The sequence below is a fragment of the Aulonocara stuartgranti genome (genome assembly GCF_965226115.1).
Source record: "Aulonocara stuartgranti genome assembly, chromosome: 16".
NCBI lineage: Eukaryota > Metazoa > Chordata > Actinopteri > Cichliformes > Cichlidae > Aulonocara > Aulonocara stuartgranti.
This window is the reverse complement of record NC_138952.1, coordinates 25,544,832-25,567,095: the sequence shown is the minus strand read 5'-3', so window position 1 is coordinate 25,567,095 and position 22,264 is coordinate 25,544,832. Positions and strand designations below refer to the sequence as shown.

The 22,264-nt window shown below is 41.9% G+C and overlaps 1 protein-coding gene across 5 annotated transcripts in view; it reads right to left on the bottom strand.

Annotated features, from left to right (window-relative positions):
• The window catches only part of satb2 (SATB homeobox 2), a 57,437-nt gene that overhangs the window by 13,301 nt on the left and 21,872 nt on the right, over positions 1-22,264 (bottom strand). For all 5 annotated transcript variants that reach the window (XM_082507615.1, XM_082507617.1, XM_082507616.1 and 2 more), the window contains exons 4-13: positions 20,061-20,246; positions 9,400-9,526; positions 8,310-8,433; positions 7,608-7,710; positions 5,833-5,883; positions 5,161-5,753; positions 3,951-4,163; positions 3,739-3,825; positions 2,813-2,965; positions 669-863 (exon numbers count right to left, since the gene is read on the bottom strand). In XM_082507615.1, coding sequence (XP_082363741.1) covers positions 669-863; positions 2,813-2,965; positions 3,739-3,825; positions 3,951-4,163; positions 5,161-5,753; positions 5,833-5,883; positions 7,608-7,710; positions 8,310-8,433; positions 9,400-9,526; positions 20,061-20,246 — 1,832 coding nt within the window. The remainder of the gene's footprint in view (positions 1-668; positions 864-2,812; positions 2,966-3,738; positions 3,826-3,950; positions 4,164-5,160; positions 5,754-5,832; positions 5,884-7,607; positions 7,711-8,309; positions 8,434-9,399; positions 9,527-20,060; positions 20,247-22,264) is intronic.

The window sequence follows — 22,264 nt, the reverse complement described above, 5'->3', positions numbered from 1 at the left end:
TTCAGCCTCTGCCTCCCTCCTCAAAAACTAATGGGGCATTTCCTCCAGTGCCACACCACCCAGCAACTCTGTTTACTCTTCATTCCACTGGGGCACACAGGGACACACAAACACATGTGCACCCACCACAAGATCAAACAGCACTGCGCAAACTTAGATTAAATAAATATAATGACTCAATAATAATGACAGATTTGGTCTCTGAAGGTAGAGGAATACACTTCCATCTGTTTTAATACGTGAGAAGTGCCATGAAAATGGAGCTCAGTAACAACTATTTCTAATATCATTCTTTACAGCATCTTAGTCATCCTTATCAGTCAGTGTTTATACCGTACTGTGTGTTCAGCACATTCATATCTGCGTACTTTTTAGGAGATTGTAATTAGAAGGGGTGGCCATGTTTTAAAGAAACAGTTCTGAAATAATCGAGTAATCCATCAAAAATAGATTTTAGGACACACGTGTTTGTAGGTATGAAGACCAAGCACTTTCTCCCGATTTCAAGTTGTAAATATTATGAGATGAGGTGATGTGCAGGAAATCTGTTCAGTGTGTTTACTAGAGACACCGTCTTTGTGCCAGCTGTAAATAAAATCCACCCATTGTATACTGCATCTGGATATGGAGTGTTGAGGTGCACGTTACCTCCACATGCAAACACTTACCTGTGTGTCCTGTGGCATGTGGAGGACGGTGTGCAGCCTCTCGCTATGATGGTGTCTGGACTCCTCCTCGTACGCAAGATCTCTGTCGGCCTGCGGCAGCGTCAGGAACCTCCTGATGGTGCACAGGTTCTCCCACAGAGTGCGGTTCTCAGGGCTGGGGTTCTCCTTCCACCGAAGTAGCTCGCACAGCCAGCCCTGAAGAGGAGACAAAGATGTATGCGTGGGGGGGGAAAGGTGAGGTTAAAAAGAAAGGAAGTGTGGACTGTGCGATAGCTGACAGGGATGTTAATGGGTGACTTCTGCTACTGTGTCATACACAGTGAGAAAGAATTGTTATGCAATTTTTTACGACCTTTCTCTCTCACACACGTGCACGCAGAGCAGATGACTCTGCATCTACTCTGTTTGGAAAGTGGCAGCGGGGATGAGCATGACAAGTGGCAACTGAGATAGACATGAATGAGTTTATTCATCCATTATCTGAGTCTGTGTTACAGCAGTGGAAGCAGATCTGCCTCTCCACAGCCACCACCTCCAACTCCTATGTGTTCCCAAGCCAACTGAGAGACATAATCTCTCCAGCATCTCTCTCAGCCCTAGGGCCTCCTCCTGGCAGGACAAATTGGAAACACCTCACTCAGCAAGTGCCCAGAAGACATCCTGATCAGATGCCTGAACTAAATCTGTTGGTTCCTTTTGATGTGTGTTTTGAACCCCAAGCTCCTCACCCTATCCCTAAAGAAGAGCCCAGGTACCCTTTAGAGGAAACGTATTTCATCTGCTTACATCTACAATCTAATTCTTTTGATTAGTATGCAGAGCTTACGGCTAAGATGAAGGTGGGAATGCAAATTCACCCATAAACTAACAGCATTGCTTTCACAGCCAGCTCTCTTCACAACAGAGTGGTGAAGCTGCGCCAATCCGTCTGTCAATGTGCTCCACTCCACTCGATCATGAACGAGAATCAAAGATACTTAAACTTGTCCACTTGGGGCAGCACCTCGTCCTTGGCTGAGATCTATAGCATTCTCATCCCACCCCCCCATTGAGAGTCACGGCTCAACGAGGCTGACACAACCACATCATCTGCGACAAGCACAGACAAGATCGTGAGACCACCTAACCTGACACCCTCCACCCCGGGGAGGGAAGCTCGAATTAAAATAAAAAGTTGTAAAAGTTGGAAGGATGCAGGATGTGTGAGGTAAAGGAAGACGGAGGAAGGAGAGACGGAGAAGATTCAATTATATCTGCTAGACTGGTTCAGTTTGTGACACCAGCTGTTGTGTTCAACCAGCCACCTCGGGCAGCATGCACCGCTAATCGCCTGATCATCTCTCGCTCTCTCTCTCTCCCCCGCTTGCTTGCTGTCCTTGCTTGCTGGCCAGCTGCAGCAGATGGGTGCAGTGAGCCATGACCCTCAGCCACCCCCAGACCCACCAACCAGGGGTACCTCGCTAAATACACACAAAAGCAACGCACATACTGTATACATGTTGTCAAGCCTTCTTTATAGACCACCTACATCCCATGTGAGTCACATCCTGCAACATCAAGTTGCTACAAATTTAAAAAGCTATTTTTTTAAAGAATTCCTATTATTGTTTCAGTCATCGTGGTCTGAAATTAAGACCAAGAAGCAAAAACTGAAGTGTTTCCTTTTTCATTTTTATCCAAAAATTAGAAGTAAATACATATAAATATAAATAATGTCTTAATGCGTGCGGCCAAGATTCAAAATTTAAAAAAAACAATAGAGGTATAAATAATTGCAGCCAGTGTTAATGTCAAACATTATGTCACCAGAGCTTTAAGAGCATAACTGATCACACACGTCCGGTTTGAAGTGATGGTGAAACAGCTGATGAACATTTAGATCGTGTTACCGGCAGAGTACCAGCTTTGCTGGCTCTACTCAGTCCCACAACTTTTGTAGTTTGTAATAAATCATTATTAATTCAAATGATTTTGGTTCAATCGTGATGCTCACTAACAAGTTGACTATCTAACTCACAGGGTACAAAAAATATCAGCTACGCTATCGCAGTACATATAAATATGTGACTGCACTTGGAATCTGACCTGAAAAACAAACACTTTAAGTCATTTTGTAGGCTTGTTTTCCCCAACAGTCTCCTCACCTGGCTTTTGTTGGCCGCCACCTTTGCGAACAGAGCTTGGGACACTTTGGCTCGCTTCATCTCTTGCTGAATTTCATCATAGATGCCTGATGTAATGTTGACCAGTGACTCCAGCTTCAGTGGGAGGTCGGAGGGCGGGCCAGACGGCTTGGGCTGGGAGACAGGATAATGATGTAATGCAGAGCACAATTTTTTAAAAAGGAACTTTATTGTGCTTCGACAGAACAAGATGAGTGATAAACAGTCACAGAGGCGTACCGCGTATTGTTTAAGGCTTGTTATTTACTTTATGAATCTACTATGAAATTTAACCACAAAAACAAACACATATGAGGAGAGGTTATCAGCTGATGATCAGGCCAAGTCGCTCTGAGAACAGACATGCAGTGTTCCCAGTACAAGCATCAGCTGCACATCTGCAGCGCATGTCCCCACATGAGTTGTGTTTACAGATCAAAGTCATTAAGTCCTCCTCTTTTGTCTTTCTTTGTTGTTTCTGTTTGAATGAACATGTATTGGCTCTCAGAAAGCTTGTATACACAGCGTTTGAAGTCATCCACAAGACATGTAGAGACCAGCTAGCTTACATTCCCCCAGTGTAAACGATGCTGAGATAATTTTACATAGCCATAATAAGAATAGCGCACCAATTCACCCAGATCCATGAATGGGCATTTGTCCTGACATCAGGGGTACTTCTTATCACTGATGTTGCTCCACGTGCTTGTGGAAGGAAATTTCCAAATACTGTATAATGTCCTTTATGTTTACAATATGTCCCTCTGATGGCTTTGAAGCTGTTTTCCATTATAAATGGAATTTGTTAAGATAAAAACTTTCAAATCCCAGCGCAGGTTTTAGGATGAAGCACATGACATGCTGCAGTCTACTTTGTGAGGGCAAGTTAAAGATGGTAGATAACTCACAGAGTTACAGATCTTGGCCTTGTTCTTCCAGATTGAGGCCCAGGTATCTGGGATTTTCTGGTCCTCCAAGCTCCTCTCCCACACTTTCTAAGCTCATACATGACACAAGGCATGTTAGCATCACATATGATTACTCATACAAAACACCGCTGTTTTCTCGCTCGATGCACTGCTATGGCAACCGCAGTTTATGGCCCGTTGGGCACACTAACCTGTGAAAGGCGTGGTGCGCCGGGGTTGGAGGAGTTGGAGGGGGGAAGGCCGACCGAAGGGTTCATAGTGCGCTCTCTCTCTTCCTGGTAGATTCGGTCTCGCTCGCTCTCAGGCAGGTTGAGGAAGTTCTGCATGGCCTTCAAATTCACCAGCAGAGACTGCGAGGCCGTGCGAGGGTCCTCCTCCTTCCTCAGGATCTCTGAGAGCAGGCCCTGACCAACACAAACGCACACAGCAGGATATGTTATTGCATCTCCCTAGCATGGAAAATTGAAATATATGGTCCCTTTCCCATGCTTCAAGTGTACTGTTGAAGCTCCAATAATGCTATTCTTGGACTCGTTTGGCTTCTTTGTTTAAACCCAGACTGGCAATTTGCTTTTTCCTTTCATTTCACAAATGCATATCAAAAGTATCCAGAATTTTTATTTTTTTTTAAAACCTCTAAACCAAATGTTCAAAACTAGACAATCCTCACTTTTATTAAGCTGACACAAAGACATGTTTATCATTTTGACTTGAAAAATAGATTTTGTCAAATGTAAATCACTTTGAAGCTGCTCGTTTTCTCGTATAAACGTACAACTAGACACTTAAAAGTATTTGCATATTGGTTTGAGCTTCTCAAATACAGAGGCTACCTACCACAAAGTGATGCACCAGTGAAAAACACCTGGCCTCTAGACCAATAGGTCTATCAGCCACCTCCCATTACTTTGATCTAATGGGCCGTGCAGTAACCAGTTTAGCACAGCCTGAATGCATCAGGTGTTTGTGCTGCTGCGATGGTGGAGGAGGAGACTGAATGACGCAGCGGGCAACCCAGCCACGCTTCTGATAAGCCCACCAAAAATACCAAAAGGTGGGTGACCATAAATTAGCCGAGTTGTTTTTCTGAGTGTGTGTGTTTGTGAAAATCAGACCAGTAAGGGCAACTGGCATTTGTTTCTACCCAGTAAACCTCTTCTCACCTGATATGATCCATATAATGTAAGAAACGTGTGTGGGTATTTTTGGTCTCGTCTGACGGATTAACGCCATTGAATGCCATATTTCAGTTTTTAGATTTAAAAACCTCTGCATACGTTTTATTCAACTAGAAACTTGATTTCCTTTCTCTGTCACATCGCCTTCCTCCTCTTCCTCTCATTTTCCCCTTACAACTTCCTCTCCTGACGCCTTAGCCTTGACCTTTCTCTGCGTTCCTACCTGTGTACGGTTGAAAGCCACACGGGCGAACACAGCCTGGGACACGCTAGCTCTCTTCAGCTCATCCCTGACCTGCTGGTAGATTTCAGAGGAGACTTCAGAAGCAGAGGGGTTGCTTCCAGGGTGGTCACCGCCAGCTTTGGATGGACCACGTGGGATCGGCGGGTGGTTCAGAAACTGTTGGTTGAGAGCTTGAGGGTGCTGGTGAGCCAGCAGGCGGCTCACGGCTAGCTGCTGGTTGATGAGGTGGGCCATGGCGAGCTGTTGCCGTACCAGCTGCGGGGAGAGTTGAGGAGAGAGCAGTCCACCTGGGCCCAGCAGGGGCTGCAGGGCACCAGGCGGTGGAGGTGGGGGAGGAGGAGGCACCTGCCCTGTACGGAGAGGAGGGCTGTGATGGAGGGGACCATGAGGTGAGGGCTGCTGCTGAGGAGGAGGAGGAGGTGGTTGCTGAGGTGTCTGGGAGGGTGCCTGCGAATCTGGAGATTTGAGGAGGGGACTGCTGGCTCCCAGGTGACCAAGCTGTGCCAGGCCAGCCAGATGAGGTGGAGGTCTCTGGCCCAACACACAGAAGTCGGCCATGTTGTCTCTCTCAACTGGAGATAATCAGAGAGTGTGTTCAAATAAATATCTTCATTTAAGCACAGTATCAGAAAAATGGATTATATTCCTTACTTTTTATGTCAGCAGCATCTCGTCCAGACCACATCTTCTCCAAGTAATCTCCTGCTCAACAAAACAAACGGAAGATCAGAAGAGTGACATGATGCTGCTGGTGTAAAGCTATGACTTTGCGTCAGCATCCATTTAAAGAAGAGAGCTAAGCTTTTGAGCCAAAGTTAAAGTTCCTAACGTGTCCAAAAATCAATGTAAGTATATACATTTACATATGCTGATGCTGATTGTGTCATGGGTTCTCGGCTGAAAGCTCCACAACAGCTCTGAAGAAACTGTCATGTCAACATCTGTGGAGCAGGACTGATGGAGGAAATGTTGAATGTAACTTAACACCAGCTCGTAGCAGGAGCGCAGCAGGCTCCGGCATAACTCCATCCTCTCTCACTTTCTTCTTACATCCTCTCTCCTCTTCTGGCCTAGTGTTTATTCTGTTATTATTACATTATTATAATGTAGCTTTTGGGAGTGGGACAAGCTGGTGTGGTTAAGTAAAAGAAGGGATATTATGGGGACTATATGACTGAATATCACATCCAATCAGTGTCACTGTAACCATTTACATAAAGCCATCCTGATTTCTACTCCTCCACATCTTCTAAGATGCATGATTCACAAGTTGGACTGGACTCCAGTTGTAGATATTAAACACAGATACGCATGTATAACTCTAAGTCAGGCTGTAACAATTAAAAGTGATACTTTTATATATATATTGGATATAGCAGCAACAATTGTTTTAATAACTGTGAGACAAAATAATAGTAACAATGACTTGACATTTAACACTTAACATTAGCATAGGTCCCATTACCAAGGCAGACCTCATGGATGGAACTAATCTACTGCTTCTAATCAGTCAACTGGACCTTTTAGCTACGACAATCTAACCTGTGAGCATCTTTCTGGAAAGTGAGAGGCTGAAAATGGCTCTTGTGAGTGACTTCAAACCTGCAACACCCTGACCGAGAGAGTGACAGAGTTACTGAGGGCTTCATCCTTTCTCAAATCGAAGGTTTTGCTCTGACTTGTATCCAATATTTTATTTTATTTCATTTATTAGTTTTTGCTGGATACACCAGCAGCTGGAATACTGAGCAAGCTCTCGATATTCAGGGCTTGTGTGAGTGTTTGTTTATTCACATAGAGGGCAAGTGGCACCTGGATGGCTTGCAGTGTTAAGTCTTTGCTAGAAGTACATTCTGGAATAAACCACTGAACCTTTTCGCCCACCTATGCTACTGTCCCTCTCTATGGCTTACGAAACTCAGCCCAAGCTGACCAGTCACGCTTCTTGCACTCCTCATGTGGTGTATCAAGGGTTGCCATAAAGATGTGTGGTTACATGTAGCTCACATATGTTGTAGCTGCATGGCTAAAATAAAAGTGAGTTGGGCCTTTTAGTAGCTAGTTATAAAATTCTGCTGTCTTCAGAGCTGCATTATAGACAATGTGGGATTAGATGTTGAAAAAATGGTTTCGATCATCTTTTGTCCATTTAATGTTATAGGAGTGCAGTGTTGCATCAGTGGAGCACTCATTTAATGCTCTTCATTGCAGCTCTCGCTCAAGAGTTTGCACTCTCAGATAATCTTGTGTGACTTATTTCAAAGTATATTGCAGAAGAAGTAAAACTGTGTTATCATTTCACCAGAAAAGTAGACAGATTTGTATGTTTTTATTATTTTACTCCAGAAATCATTTTACAACTCCTTGGCCACTGGTCCAACTACCAGATGATTTAAGAACTCTGGCTCAAACTCTATTAGCCTCACCTTTGATTTTTTTATACTTCTTGTACCAACGACCGAATTCTTGACATTTGGCAGTGGATACGTTGGCATAGTAGGAACTGTTCACTATGGAGGAAATCATGCTCTGAGAGGGAACAAGAGGGGAGAGATAATTAATAACCAGCATAATATGAAATGCTTAGACTCACGCAACAACCACATGGCATGCACACATAAACACATACAACATGCACTCTTGCGCGCACACAATAGAAACAGACAAACATTAATCATGACTGGAAGCCACCCATGGAAACTCGAGCCAGTACGGTGCAGCGAGGGAATCTCCAGCCACATACACATATGCTTGCAATTGATGCAGTGATCGACACCCCCACCAGAGATCCATTTAAACACAGTATGCAAACACTTCTCAGACACGAGTGAGAATAGGACCAGGCTAGAGGGCCAAACATACAGCTGAGGACTTTAACACGGCACTTAAACTTTTGGGGTGGAGTTTGATTAAAAGCTTGCAACAATAGCTCGTGGCTGTTTCTAAATGTGCCCAAATGGATCTCGTGAGGGCTGTCTGTAGCCAGGGTGTGTGAAGAGCTTGTCACTAAAATACATGTGTAAAGATATCTCTTGTAGAGGATCATTGTACTTAGAGCACTTTTTGCATGCAGATTAACTCCTTGATATGAAGACGCAGTAGAGATGCTACATTCTGGTGAGTCATACCTGTGATAGAGGACACTCTCTGGCCAGAGTACTTTGGTTCATTTCCTTTAGAAGCTCTTTGAGAGCATTCCTGACAGTTGCATGGTTCCACTGTTCGCAGGGCAGATCCTCCAGCTTTGAAAAACTATACAAACCAAAACCACACATCAGTTTGTTAGGCTCATTTTTGGACAGGAGCACAACCACTAACCTACCTCCACATCTACCTGTAGGTTATAGAGGGAGACAAAAGTAGTTTTGCACTTGTATCAGTTAGCATATTTTATTCTGTCACAGTCACCTCTTTTGACACATAAGGTCAGGGGTTAGATTACTTATCGCCAACGACTGGTTGGTTTAAATCCTACAAGGTTTATTTAAGTTTAAAAAGTAGTTTAATGTTAAACTAAGCCACCATTAGATTCATATTTGCTCATGTAACTCTAAGCAAGAAAAGAAATGTAAACCGGAATGAACACATAACCCCAACCATAATCCAAGCATCATGTATTAACATCAACCACAAACCACTACTTCCCATCTAGGGTCTATCTCCTTTTAATCTTTCTGGTTTTATTTAATTTTAACCTCAAATAAATAATTTCAACTCGGAGCACGAAGCATGTGAAACGTCTGCCTTTGCCATGGATACATGAATAAACATGTAAACAAACCTGGCTGGTATGCGCCAAGACAATAACAATAATAACCCTCTCATCTGGAGTTTATCTGGTTTTATCTACCCATCAAGATTCTGCTTCACCATTTCTCGGGAACCGACAGTTCCTGGCACGCGGGCTCTCCCTGACGGAGACAGATAATAGATAATTCCCTACCGGGTTGTTTAAATAGAACTTTAGTGTTTCAATATTGTTGCTTTCAAATTTGATATATATGGTAAATTCCTGAACTGCAATCAGCTGCAATGACATCAGCAGCCCAGTGGACCAAGTATCTGATCTAACACACACACACACACACATACACACTGTACCCATAAAATACAGACTTACAAGTCTCTGCTACAGTGCTGCACACAGTTTGTTCTAAAGTCTAATGAATGAGAAAAAAAAACATCCTCTCACATCTGTCTTTCAAAACACAGTCTGACCTTTGTAGTTGAATGCGTAATGTGACCATGTGGTAAACCTCCATCAACATGTCAGCAACTGTTGCTTCTGGAGCATCAGTCAAAAAGTGAATGGGAAGAGGATTCCACTTTCCCACCTTTATGATGCCTGAAAAGAGAGAGCACATACTTCTGTCAATTTTCAATCATTGTTAAACAACCTTTTGACATCACACAACAGAGGAAGTACAAAACTCAGCAGACTATGATGGAAAGCAGCAAAAGAGATTTTCACCCAAGCACTCACTGTGACTAGTAAAGTGTTTCATCTCTACAGTGCTGCACGCTAACTGTAGCTTAGAAAAGTGTTGTACATTTTAGACGGCTTGGCTTTGATTGTTATTAACCATGAGAAGTGGTGTTTAAATAAAGAGTGGCCTCCTGAGTGTTGGATGGCCATCACTCTATTGACTGGTGTTTTTCTTTAAAGACAGCAGTTGCAGTCAGATTGAAAAGACTGTCTCTCGTCCACAGCATGTCTTTATCCTGTCTTCCTTCTCTCTCCCCAACCAGTCGGAGCAGATGGCCCCGCCCCTCCCTGAGCCTGGTTCTGACGGAGGTTTCTTCCTGTTAAAAGGGAGTTTTTCCTTCCCACTGTCACCAAAGTGTTTGCTCATAAGGGGTCATATGATTGTTGGGTTTTTCTCTGTATGTATTATTCTAGGGTCTACCTTACAATATAAAGCACCTTGAGGTGACTGTTCTTGTGATTTGGTGCTGTGCAAATAAAATTGAATTGAATTGAACACACCACCTTCACCTACTGTTCAATTTACTGTTTATTGCCCTTGTTTTATTCTGAGAATGTTAGATGGATGGGAATGTTAACAGACACTTTGAAGACTGGGATAATGTACATTTAAAATGCTCTGGAGACACCCACTAGTTAGGAAAGTCCTGCCTTGCCAAGTGGCTCTGACTGAGAAATCAAAAGTATAGCCCGATTGATCTTCCTGTACAACTTAATGGAGACCATCGTTTACAAAATGACAATTTTCTTTTAGATTTCCAAATTTCTTTTCCCAACCAAAGGAGTCTCTTCTGCTGGCCATGAGAAAGAAGCATTTTTAAGGTACTTTCACACAGGCATCATTTTCCCACCCAGAAGCTAAGCATATGATCTAAACAGCCAGTTTAGATCATTCAGGCCATGCAATATTTATCCCTACATGTTGATTTTATTTCTGTTGCTCAAAAATTGCAATTATTTTTTCAAATCTACACATCACCATCTCTCAGTGTTCTGGTTACATGGATACAGAGTCAAGAGACACAACATCATAAACCCCTCTGCAAATAGATCTGTGAGAAATTCTGCTGCCGGACTGGGCTAAATTGGATTTCGGCTGATGTTTGAAACATTCTGGGGTCTTTGTCAGCGCAAACAGAAACATGCTTTTTCTTTTTGAATTATGAGGCACTCGTGTTTCTGCGGGTCTGCACTGCCACGATACTGTTGATCTCTTGATTTAAGGAATCGATGTCATCCTGTCAGCAATAAAGCTGCCTTTTGAGTTCATCCCTTGAGTCCGTGAGTTTTGCGATTGGGTCCTCATCCTGCCTGCCACACAGCCGACCATGACAATCTAGTTGAATCTCTTTAAGAATATTAGCGTAATACGCACAGTCACACGAGCATTTCACCTTTACCAGAACACACGAGCAGACACACACAGTATCGCACTCACTCACATGGGTTTTTCATGCGGACTGGCTGGAGCTGTGAAAACTAAACAAAGCTAATCGCATTACTATCCTCTAAATGAGATCCAGACGGGTCCTGAGAAGCTCCCTCGCTCTCTCGCTCTCTTTTTTCATCCCCTTATTCCCTCCCACCTCTCCTCCATATCTCCCCCTGTCCTTTCCTCCCGCCTTTCTCTGAGTTGTCCTCTCTGATCTCCCTCTCTCCTTTAGCTGTGATTACAGCTCAGTTATATCTTTGATTCCACTCAGGCAGAGCTGTGTTGTTAATTATTTGGTCATACAGAGAGAGCATCATTAAAACCCTATGCACAAAAAAGTCTGAACCCCCTTAAGGGAGGAAAAGAACCCTAGAGCAGCGGTCCCCAACCTTTTTTGCGCCACGGACCGGTTTATGCCCGACATTATTTTCACGGACCGGCCTTTAAGGTGTCGCGGATAAATACAACAAAATAAAACTAGTACCGGTACCGAAAAAAAGAAGATTTATTCATAACGCACGTGAAAAGACCCAGGAAAACCGAGTTAACATTAAAAACGATAACAAAATAACCCTGAAAACCGATAAAAACCCTGAAAACCATACATTTCACACCTGAGCTTCAACTCTCGCGGCCCGGCACCAAACGACTCACGGACCGGTACCGGTCCGAGGCCCGGGGGTTGGGGACCGCTGCCCTAGAGGAGCTAAAGACCAGCATGGAGACATTTAAGGACTCAAACAGAACTAAATAGTTAGATTTTAGCAGCACAGTGAGCTAAAGTGAATCTGCAGCACATGAAAAAGCTTCTTTTTCTATATGAAAGCTTTAATTGTATTTCTAAAATGCTTTTTTCTTGAGTTATTTCACGTACAATAAACCAAGTTTTAATCAAATGTATCAGAAATGCCACGCATCCATATGTTTGGATTTCTTCAATTATGGCATCCAAGCTAATATTCCTAACAGGCCAATCAATGACTATCTTATCTGAAAGCTTCCCTCGTTCAAAATAGTCTCATCAATATAGTGCTAATTACAACAACAGTCATCTTAAGGTGCCTTATATTGTAAGTAGAGGCCCTATGATATTAGAGAAAGTTCCAACAATCAGCCAATCCCGTGAGCAGCACTTGGTGATGATAGCAAGAGACGTCTGCAGAAGCAGGCCTGGGAAAGAGCAGCCACCTGCCATCATCGGACGTGGAATTAGAGGAACGAGAACAAAGATGTAAATAAGAGGAAAAGGCGTAAAGATGGAAGTTAAAACTGCCTCATGGTCATACGGCTTTGAATCTGCTAAGAACATGTTTACATATGCAGACAGAAGCAATAAAGAAGGTTAAAAAGATTGGAGTGCTCTCACTTCCCACACGTGCACGCACAGTTCAGATGAGGGAGGCTTACGGTGCTTCTAACGGAAAATGTTAATGCAACGTTAAAAGAAATGAACAATCACGCTTTTAAAATCTGCACTCATCAATCATGCAATCGCATGTATATTGTGCGCCTATAAAAATACATGTATAAGGAAGGCAAGGCAGAGGAGCTAAATGCAAGATACACAGAAGTCTAAAATCCAAATCTTTAGTCAGAAGTAGAGAAAGGCTGGCAGTGAGGGAGCAGGCAAAGGGCAATCTCCATTTCACAGCCCAAAAGGATCATGGGAAAAATAAGAAATGCATCAGGAATACAGGGATTGCTCGAAGACCCAATTAAACAGACAAGGTGATCTGTTAGGAGAAAGAAACTGCAGAGTTTATACAGAGAGGTATGTGATCAACTCACTGGACACAGGCAGGGAACAGGTGTGGAAGAAAACAGGTGAGACTAATGAGGGTGTGGCACGCAATAAAGAAGAGGGAAAACGAGCTAAGGGAGGAAATCAAACCGGAAATAATGCAGCACTATATAATATGTGACATGTTCTTTTCTAAAACCCAAACAACAACAGCAGCAGAGAACAGCCTCACCCCCTGGCTACTAATTTTCTGCATGTAGCATCAGCACATCTGAGAACAAGCCAACAATTCCACTGATGCCAAGTTGGGTGGAAGCAAACGGGTGAATAAGCAGACAAACACAAACTCACACAGGACACATGACAGCATGCAGAGACGTGGACGCATGCATGCAGCAGTTCACATGCAAACACTCACACACTCACGCTCAGTGTGACGGTAAATACATTAATAATTGATTCATCTTTTCTTTTTTTTGGTCTGCTGTTCAATGGGCTCTGCTTCTCGTCTACGTTTAAAAGTAGAAATCATTGTTCCCATTTCCACATTAAAATTCCGCCTCCCAGAGACACGCTTTTATGTGGCCGGCTGGTGGCTTGGCTCATGTCTAAGGGTGCCCATCCACACAAATGCAAATCCAAACACACACTTAATGTCTCTGACTCCTTGTGTCGACACCCGTACAGCCCTGCACGCCACTGGATGCCACTATGCGCGCGCACACTCAGATATACACATGTTAATCCAATTCGGCATTTTAGAGAGGCCGAAGCCGGCACACACATGTGAGACCTCGAAAATGGTTCCAGGTTCTGCCCCTGGAAACACACTGACTGAAACCGCACACGTCAGACTCTGATGTCTATCATTTGAGGTACTCCTCTAAATAAAAATCCATCAGGCTGTCATTTCAGGGAGTGAAACACGTCTTCTGTCTACTCTAACGGCCCAGCGGGAGCGAAAGCTTCAGTAACGGCACCAGTTGGTCTTATGATGCAACTCACTGGATACAGAACTCTCTGAGCTCTACGTTCTCACCAGTGATGACCCTAATCCTAACCCTTTGAAATCAGAGGATGTATTTTTTTTCCTTTTCACTCCCCCAAGTATTGAAAATTGGGAACCACAAAGTAGTCACTCTCAAAAGTTATATTTTTTTTCCAAAAAATTTGGGGTTTTAGTTCACAACTAGGATTTGGGTTATTGCCAGTGCCACTGATTGAGTATATACAATCATGAACTCTTATGAGGCACCAGGCTCTTTATCGTTCTCCAAAGTCTTGGCATTCAAATTGAAAGATATCTAAACTTACATATTCTATGAGGTAAAATTATTATTTCTGTCAACAAGCCAGTGATATAAAGGCTTCAGGTTTGGTTGTAAAGACAATCCTGACTGCAAGTTGCAACTGTTCAAACACAGCATACACTCAGTCGTCTGTAGGTAGTACGCTGACTTCTATCTCTGTGTTCCTCTTACAATCCTATAGGTTGCCTGTGACCTAGTTAGAGGTCGAGATGGTGCTGGATACATAAATTTCCATTTATGTGGAATATTTGGGCAAACTGGTTATGGACTGTGTGGCTAAAATACAACCATGACCCTAACACTACCCCGAGTGTTTCACTGCTAGCCTGATAAATACTAACAAGTTAAAAACTGATTTTGATCATCTGCCTTTATGAAGCAGTGAGTCCAGTTTTAGAGTGATGTTCACAGACATGACTTTAAAGCTAGATGGTGTTTGGGATGGAGCTCTCGAATGGAAAGACTCGGTTTGGTTTCAGTTAAAAAAAGACGATGATTTTGGTTTTATGTAAATAAACACGTTGTGTCTCAGGTCACTGTGGGCTCTCTGTGTGTTTAAACTCAACAGGATCTTTTCTTAACCTCAACTCACAGTTGCAGTAAAACCTTTGAAAAGTTTCTTTAAAGATACATATTGTACTTGTGAATTTTGACTAATACGCTGATTTTATTATGATCCTGTCTGTGACTCGCCAGCTGCAAAAAGCAAAATTTTCTCATTTCGGTAAATCAAACATTTTTTGCAAGGGCTGCTATGATCATTTCTAATAAAAGGGTCGAAAATAGACCTGGCAAACCTACAAATCAAAAGGTGTCCTTAATAATTGCTTTTCACAGATTCACAAAGCACTAATAAGTAATTTATTAAGCAGTAAAGCTTAGCTTTTAACTGATAAGAATGTGTTATAACAAAGTGGTGTCCAAAATGTAACGACATGCTGTCAGAAGCAATTCACAGCCAGTTTAAAGTCATATGTCCAGTAAACTGCAGCTCTGCAGCACTGACCCTTTTTGGCCTGTTAGACGTGGCACAGCAACAATGCTCTCTCTCTCGCTCTCTCTCAGTGACCACTGTTAACTGTTTGCTCACTAAATCCTTAAAATACAGGTCTGCTCTCATCCAATCTATAAAAGCCTTCAAACCCTTATAATTGAAATAAACAATATCTCCCAGTTAATTACTGGGCTAAGCTAATTAAAGAAAGGCCGTGGTCCTTGCCGGGGACTTTAAATACAACGCCGGGACGCAAGAATGCAGGACACAATTCAAACAGGGAGAAAATAGCTGGGACTCTGTGTAATTTTGGTTGTGGACCGCAGGGGAAAAAATGTATAATTTAAGCCAGAAATTATTCATTTAACATAAACGCTTGTTTTAAAAAACAAAAAGTATTCATTTGAGAGAAGCTGAGGAGAAGTGTGTGTGTGTGTGTGTGTGTGTGTGTGTGTGTGTGTGTGTGTGTGTGTGTGTGTGTGTGTGTGTCTAACAGAGAGAGTGTGTTGTGTCTGTGATACTGCATGACTACATGGTATTCCATGCCAAGCGTGCATGCCAGTTTAAGTGCGATTCTATGCCAGTGGATCCTTGCAGGGGTTAAAGAGAGTTTACAAGTAACACGTGAACGTTGCTCAAGTCAGCTGCAGGAGTTTAGTTTGTGTGGAGTTGGGATGTCCCATTCAGTCTAGCTTTTTTTTTTTTATTGTTGTTTGTTCATTGATGTGGACAGGAGACCAATGTGGTCTCACTGTTTTCCATGCACACTGATGAGACAGACAGAGAGAGACCTCCCCTGATACTACTCCCCTGATGCTACTAATGGCATTCATCTGCAGACCACAGCAAACACTTGGTATAGCAGTTAGCGTGCTATTTCAGTGCATCAGTGTTGGATGATGTGCATGTGAGTAAAGTTTATTTTTCTAACTAATTTAACAAGGCTTCAATTGTAGCTCTGAATCTTTCCAACCAGAAGAACAAAAGACGAGCAGCATAAGCAGCTCACAACAATCAGTTTATAAATGCTCTTCTTTACACTTTGAATACAAACAGACTAATATCAGTGAAGCAGATTGGCCAATTGGTTTAAGATCACCTCACTATTATCTTATAAAGGAAATAAAATATTTTCTACACTCTCAAATCACCTGGGCCTTTCTATATGATTTCATTTTACCACTAATAATACACAGCGGGATTAAGATGTTCCATTTTTCCATTGTTATTTTTTCTCACCAAAGAAAGCTATTGCAATTATAACTAATTGAGCTGATGGAAACATCTTAGCAGGCTTTAACACAGAGATGTCAGTGACAGTCAGTGACTTCATCTGACTTTGAGGTGAGCAATTGAACCAACTTCCAATGAGAGCAAAGGTTACTGTTGACTGACATATGACATTAGAGGGTCACAGCCGTGGTCAGAAGTTCACTCACACTCAAAAAAGTATTCATCTATAGTGACTTGAAAAATCAAGGATTGGGTGCAGAAGTTTGAATTTATTTTGGGTTTGCATACAGGCTCACACTAATATTTCCTTTTCAAATTCCACCTCTCTTGATAGCTATTAACAATCTTCTAGCATAATTCCAGTCAAAGTTTCAACTTTCTACCTGTTAAGTTGAAGAATTTGGAGGCATTCCTTCTTCACCTTCAATATTCCATCTACTTTGTGTCATGTACTTATACATGGCACAAAACATGCTTCACTGTGGTCAGTGATACTGGTGATACTGGTGTTCCAGCAGTGTCGACTTCATTGCATCTTGGGGTTTTCTGGGTTGCCAGTTACTTTTCGTTTTTCGTCTTTTTCAAGACCTTGGCAAAGTGGCAACACATCCAAATGACATGTACGTACATGCAGCTGTTTGAAGTGATCATCATGGAATTGGCATTGTTTAGAAATTGCTCCAACTTGTGCAAATCGGCAGTTCAGCATCTTCACCATCAGAGTGTGAGCGTTAGATAGAAAGAAATTACACAAAAAAGTGCTTCTATGAATGCAAGTGTGACTGAGTGGATGAGATATGTTGTATAAAGTGTTCAAGTGGAGCAGTAAAGCAGTATATGAGAACCAGTCCATATACCAAGTTCCAGTGATTTTCCCATTGTTTTGTGTATTGATTAATCCAGTGAGTACTAGCAAACAAATCTCTTTTTTTTTGTTGGCAAAGAGAAACTACCAGTTTTAGTCACTCATAATCACTATTTAATTGGACTTGGCCTCGTGAAAATACAAGTCACTTCAGCCATTTATTAAAAGATTCAAGTGAGTGTGTTTATTTGAGCCTATATGCATACTTTTAAAGAAAACCCCAAATAAATTCTAACTTATGCACCCAAGTCATTAAAGATGTATGTTGTAAAATTATACCACCAAGAAAAAGAACCGTTCAAAGAAATCATTAAAATCCCCAAATTACTGTGATGAGCGTATGTAAGCTTTAGACCAGCGGTCCCCAACCCCCGGGCCTCGGACCGGTACCGGGCCGCGAGAGTTGAGGCTCAGGTGTGAAATGTATAGTTTCCAGGGTTTTTATCGGTTTTCAGCGTTATTTTGTTATCGTTTTTAGCGTTAACTCTGTTTTCCTGGGTCTTTTCACGTGTGTTATGAATAAATCTTCTTTTTTTCAGTACCGGTACTACAATGTAGCTTGCCATCACCAGTGTGTGAATGTGTGTGTGAATGTGTGTGTGAATGGGTGGATGACTGGATATGTAAAGCGCTTTGGGGTCCTTAGGGACTAGTAAAGCGCTATATAAATACAGGCCATTTACCATTTTATTTTGTTGTATTTATCCGCGACACCTTAAAGGCCGGTCCGTGAAAATATTGTCGGGCATAAACCGGTCCGTGGCGCAAAAAAGGTTGGGGACTGCTGCTTTAGACCACAGCTGTACCTGAACAACCACAGCCTGGAGCATCAGCTAGCAATAAACCAGCTTAGAGATGGCTACTTGCAACACTGTAAACATTAGATCCAGATTTCCACAACTCACATAAGCCGTTTTTTAGTTTTCTTTATTTAATGTCATCTTTTTTAACCTGAATATGCAGCAGTACTTCCTGTATAGACTTATCCTCATCTGGTTTTTTGGTGCTGTGAGCTACCTTAGCAGGCACAGTCAGTTAAATCACAGAAATCTATAGTAGACATATTATAGGACAGTGATTTCCAAACATGTACAGTGGAGCAAATCAGATCATTTAAATTAAACTCCTACAGGAAGGTCAGCTTAAAAGAAAAAAACGTATTATACTATATTATTAATATTGCATGCATTGCTGCATATGCTACTGCACAAACAGTAGCATATGCGGTCACCAGATGATGTATCATATTTAGGACGATATGCAAAACAAGATTTCTTTTTGTCCTGAATACCAGGACCTTATATGGCAGATGCATACACACACAAACAATCGAGATTTCAAACAGATGGGGATCTCCCACCATTTTCAAAGTATTGCAATAGCTGTGTTGCTCACTGTCACTCTGTTGTTACCATTTTATAGTGATGTGAGGCAACTCCCGCAGATGGAATATTCTGCATACTTGAGAAAAGACAGCAGTAAATGACACTGTCCTGTTTCAGATGACTACCATGTGTGCAACAATAAATTATAGTTTTTTTTCTTTTTCTCTGCTTCATAAACATTCTCACACATACTGTACGCACACACACACACACACACACGCACACACACACATAGACAATATATTTTTGTCTCGGGAGACATTCCTGTCCAGCTCTTTGTTGTGTCTTTAATGAGTTTTACAGGCTCTGTCTGTGCTTCAGTTGTGTTTTTGAAGCATTCTTTAGCTTATTGCCACTGTAATAGTTCAGTGTCTGCTCCAAATAGGCAACCTCACATCCACTTTTGTTCTCAGACCACTGATTAGAGGGAGAGTCTTCTTTCATTCTTGTCTTGACCTTTGAGCTGCAGGACATTTAACTCTGACACAGTATTATAGTTTACACTGTGAGCCTCAGTGAAACTTTTGTCATGCTATCAACAAGAGTCAGCATGACATAGCATGTTAAGAATCTAAGTAATAGTATAGTGACAGGATTAGTCTTTCTGTATTTACCTAGTGTTTTACTTTGTTTAGCAGCATCGTTGTTGTTGCGTTTGGGTTCCTTTTGATGTTGACTTAATGTCTGGAGTTTGATTTTGAATTTGATAAAGGAGGGTTTTTTTGGTTCAACTGTTATAACACTATTAATAATCTAAGTTACACTCATTTTAGGCTACCTTTGAGCTTTCCAGTCTTTACGTTAAGCTAAGCTAATAGGCTGCTTGTTGTAGCTTTTCAAATAGACTAAAAATGACTGATAATCATCACTCTTATTTAGTTTCTAACCCTTAGTTAAGGAGGAATACTCATTTACAAGTATTAATCTCAGGCTACATGAAAGGCTAACTAGCTGCTAGTTAGTTAGCAGCTACCTAGCTGCTAGTTAGCCTCGCATAAAGACTGGAAACAGATGTAGGTTTGCCTTTGAGATAGCTGTTTGCAGCATATTTGTAATATATAATCTAGTTTTACACACATGAACAGGTGTATTTTATGTATGAACCTACTGCAGCCTGAGGCTTACCAAACTCATACTCTGCCCATTCATGCTCTCAAACTTTGATGGTTTGTCTGCGTCTTGGCTGACAAACAAATAATCATTTGCTGCGTAGTTATACTTTAGTTTGGGGGTTTTGGTCTTTGAGAGGACAGCAAACCTGTTAGCGTTAGCACAGTCACATTTATACAGTGTAGCATGTAGATATTCTGACAAGTGTCTTATACAATTACACCGTTCACTTTCAAGAATTTGTCTCAGTGTAAGAACGTGTGTCTTTTAAAACATGGAGAGAATAGGCGCATTACAGATGTAACAGCATGTCTTTGACTGACCGTGGGCTTGTGCTGCAGAGCTGTGGGAGTACCCGAGGGCCAGCAGAGCTGTCTCCACCAGCTGAGAGAAGAGTATATCCTTCCTGACCAGGACAAACTCTGCGTGCTCCTCTCGTCCCTCACATCCGTCTGTCTGGATCCCTCCATCTGACTGCTCCACCACACAGAAGACTGGAATCATCAGACCTGTTGTGGAGGACAATAAAAAGAAGAAGGAGAAAAGCAACAGGAAGATTTTTTAATGCCTGGCTTTAATTGTCTGCGATCACATGGCATTTCATCCCTCATAGATAGAAAACATGTGGATTATATTCACTGCGGGTTAAGCTTGTAATCAATTCATCCTTTTTCTTTCACACTGTTGAGTATTGCAACACCTGAAACTCTCAATATGCGACAACCAGCTAGGAATGGAAAATGATATGCAATCTTACATAGACTCTAACAGTGTTGTTCCCTGCACGCTGCACGCTCACAGGCATTTCATCTAACGGACTATTAGATAAGTAGTCATAATAATGGTTCCCATAGCACGTATGCAAAACCAATATACAAAAGACTTAAGGGTGAAAGCAGCAGCTGCTTATCTTAGTTTATTAATAACATAAAAATAAAAATGTGACAACAGTGTCGCAACCAGAAAAAGTGGAAGAGCTGTGGCAAAAGATGATTAATATATGGTAAAAGAGAGGTGTAGGGTCACAGCTTCTTGAATTAACATGATAAGTCTTTCTCGAGTATGCAAATTTAAACCAGGTGAAAAACTCAAACCAGATTCTCTGGAAAATTCTACCACACACACACACACACACACACACACACACACACACACACACACACACACACACACACACACACACACACATTCCAAAGGCCATCACATCTATTTCCTGTACACTTATCATGCCCTTCACTAACAGTGTGGAAGCTTATCTTGTCTTATGAGAACTTTCTCTCTGCGCTCATCAAGTGAAGAAGTTCTTGTCCCTCATTAATACCACACACGCATACACAGACGCGCATGCATGCATTCATGAAAGCAAAATCCTTGACTTGGTTTTAATGCCATCAGCAGCAATGCTTTGAACCACATCGCTGCAATACATGTGCAAGTTTAAAGTTTTTATCACATCATATATACACATAGATAGATAGAGACAGTGACAGACTAACAGCATCTGCATGATTTTCATCTGTCACATTCTCTTCAGAACTGAGCTGGGGTTGTCTGTTGTCTAAAACCAACAATTCAACACTCACACCTACTTCACTGAGCAGCAGTTCATGCATGTGAAAGAGCTGAAGTTCAGTAGGCAAGATTTGGATTTTTCTCACTAAAGAAAAAGATCTGCTGAAGGAGAACTTGTTAGTTTTCTTCTGTAATACTGCCATGTTTCAATTTTAGTAGGTTAAAGGGGCTCTAAGGTGAGAAATGTTGTAATCTGAACTGGATTGCATTAAACCAAATGGATTTCATTTTTAAATAGCTTGGAGAAAAGGCTTAAAGACAGAAAAATATAAGCCTTACAGGTCTGAGTGACTTATGACAACATCTACAGCTTCTGACGATAACAGCTGATGTCTCTCTTACTCCACGGCTAATTGGTGGATGCCTTTTATTTTAAAATCCTGTAGTTCTCTTTTATTTTGTTTCCTCTCAAACTTTTTGTCTGACGCCCCTGTAACACTGTCATCCAGGTCTTGATTATTCATGTGCTTCTTCCTCTTTCTTCATTATCTGCTTAAGGTAAGAATCCAATCCCAAAATTTCTTCCTCTCGGCTCTTTAGTGGAATATCAATCCGTCCTCTCCAATATCCGCCTTTTTCCTAAAAGGCTTTTGGTTTTGGGCCACCTGTCAACCAGCAATTAATTAAAGCCCTCTGAAGAAATGACGGACTGTGGCATTAGACAGCATCCCAGCACTAATAATGCTCAGCATGGCGTGTGTTTTACTGCATGAATACCACACAATAACACACACAGACACACGGAGGCATGCTTGTCTCCTTTTCCCGGCACACACACACATCCATACAAACACTTTAGGGTGCATGCAGCATTAGCTCCCCCTGCACCCCGATCCATCCCACCCGTTGTTTTAATCAGTCAATTTCTATATTTCTATTTCCTCCTCATTAATCACTCTGCTCCCAGTCCTCCAGGCTCTCATGGAGTGAATTACACACTGGAGCACCATGCCAA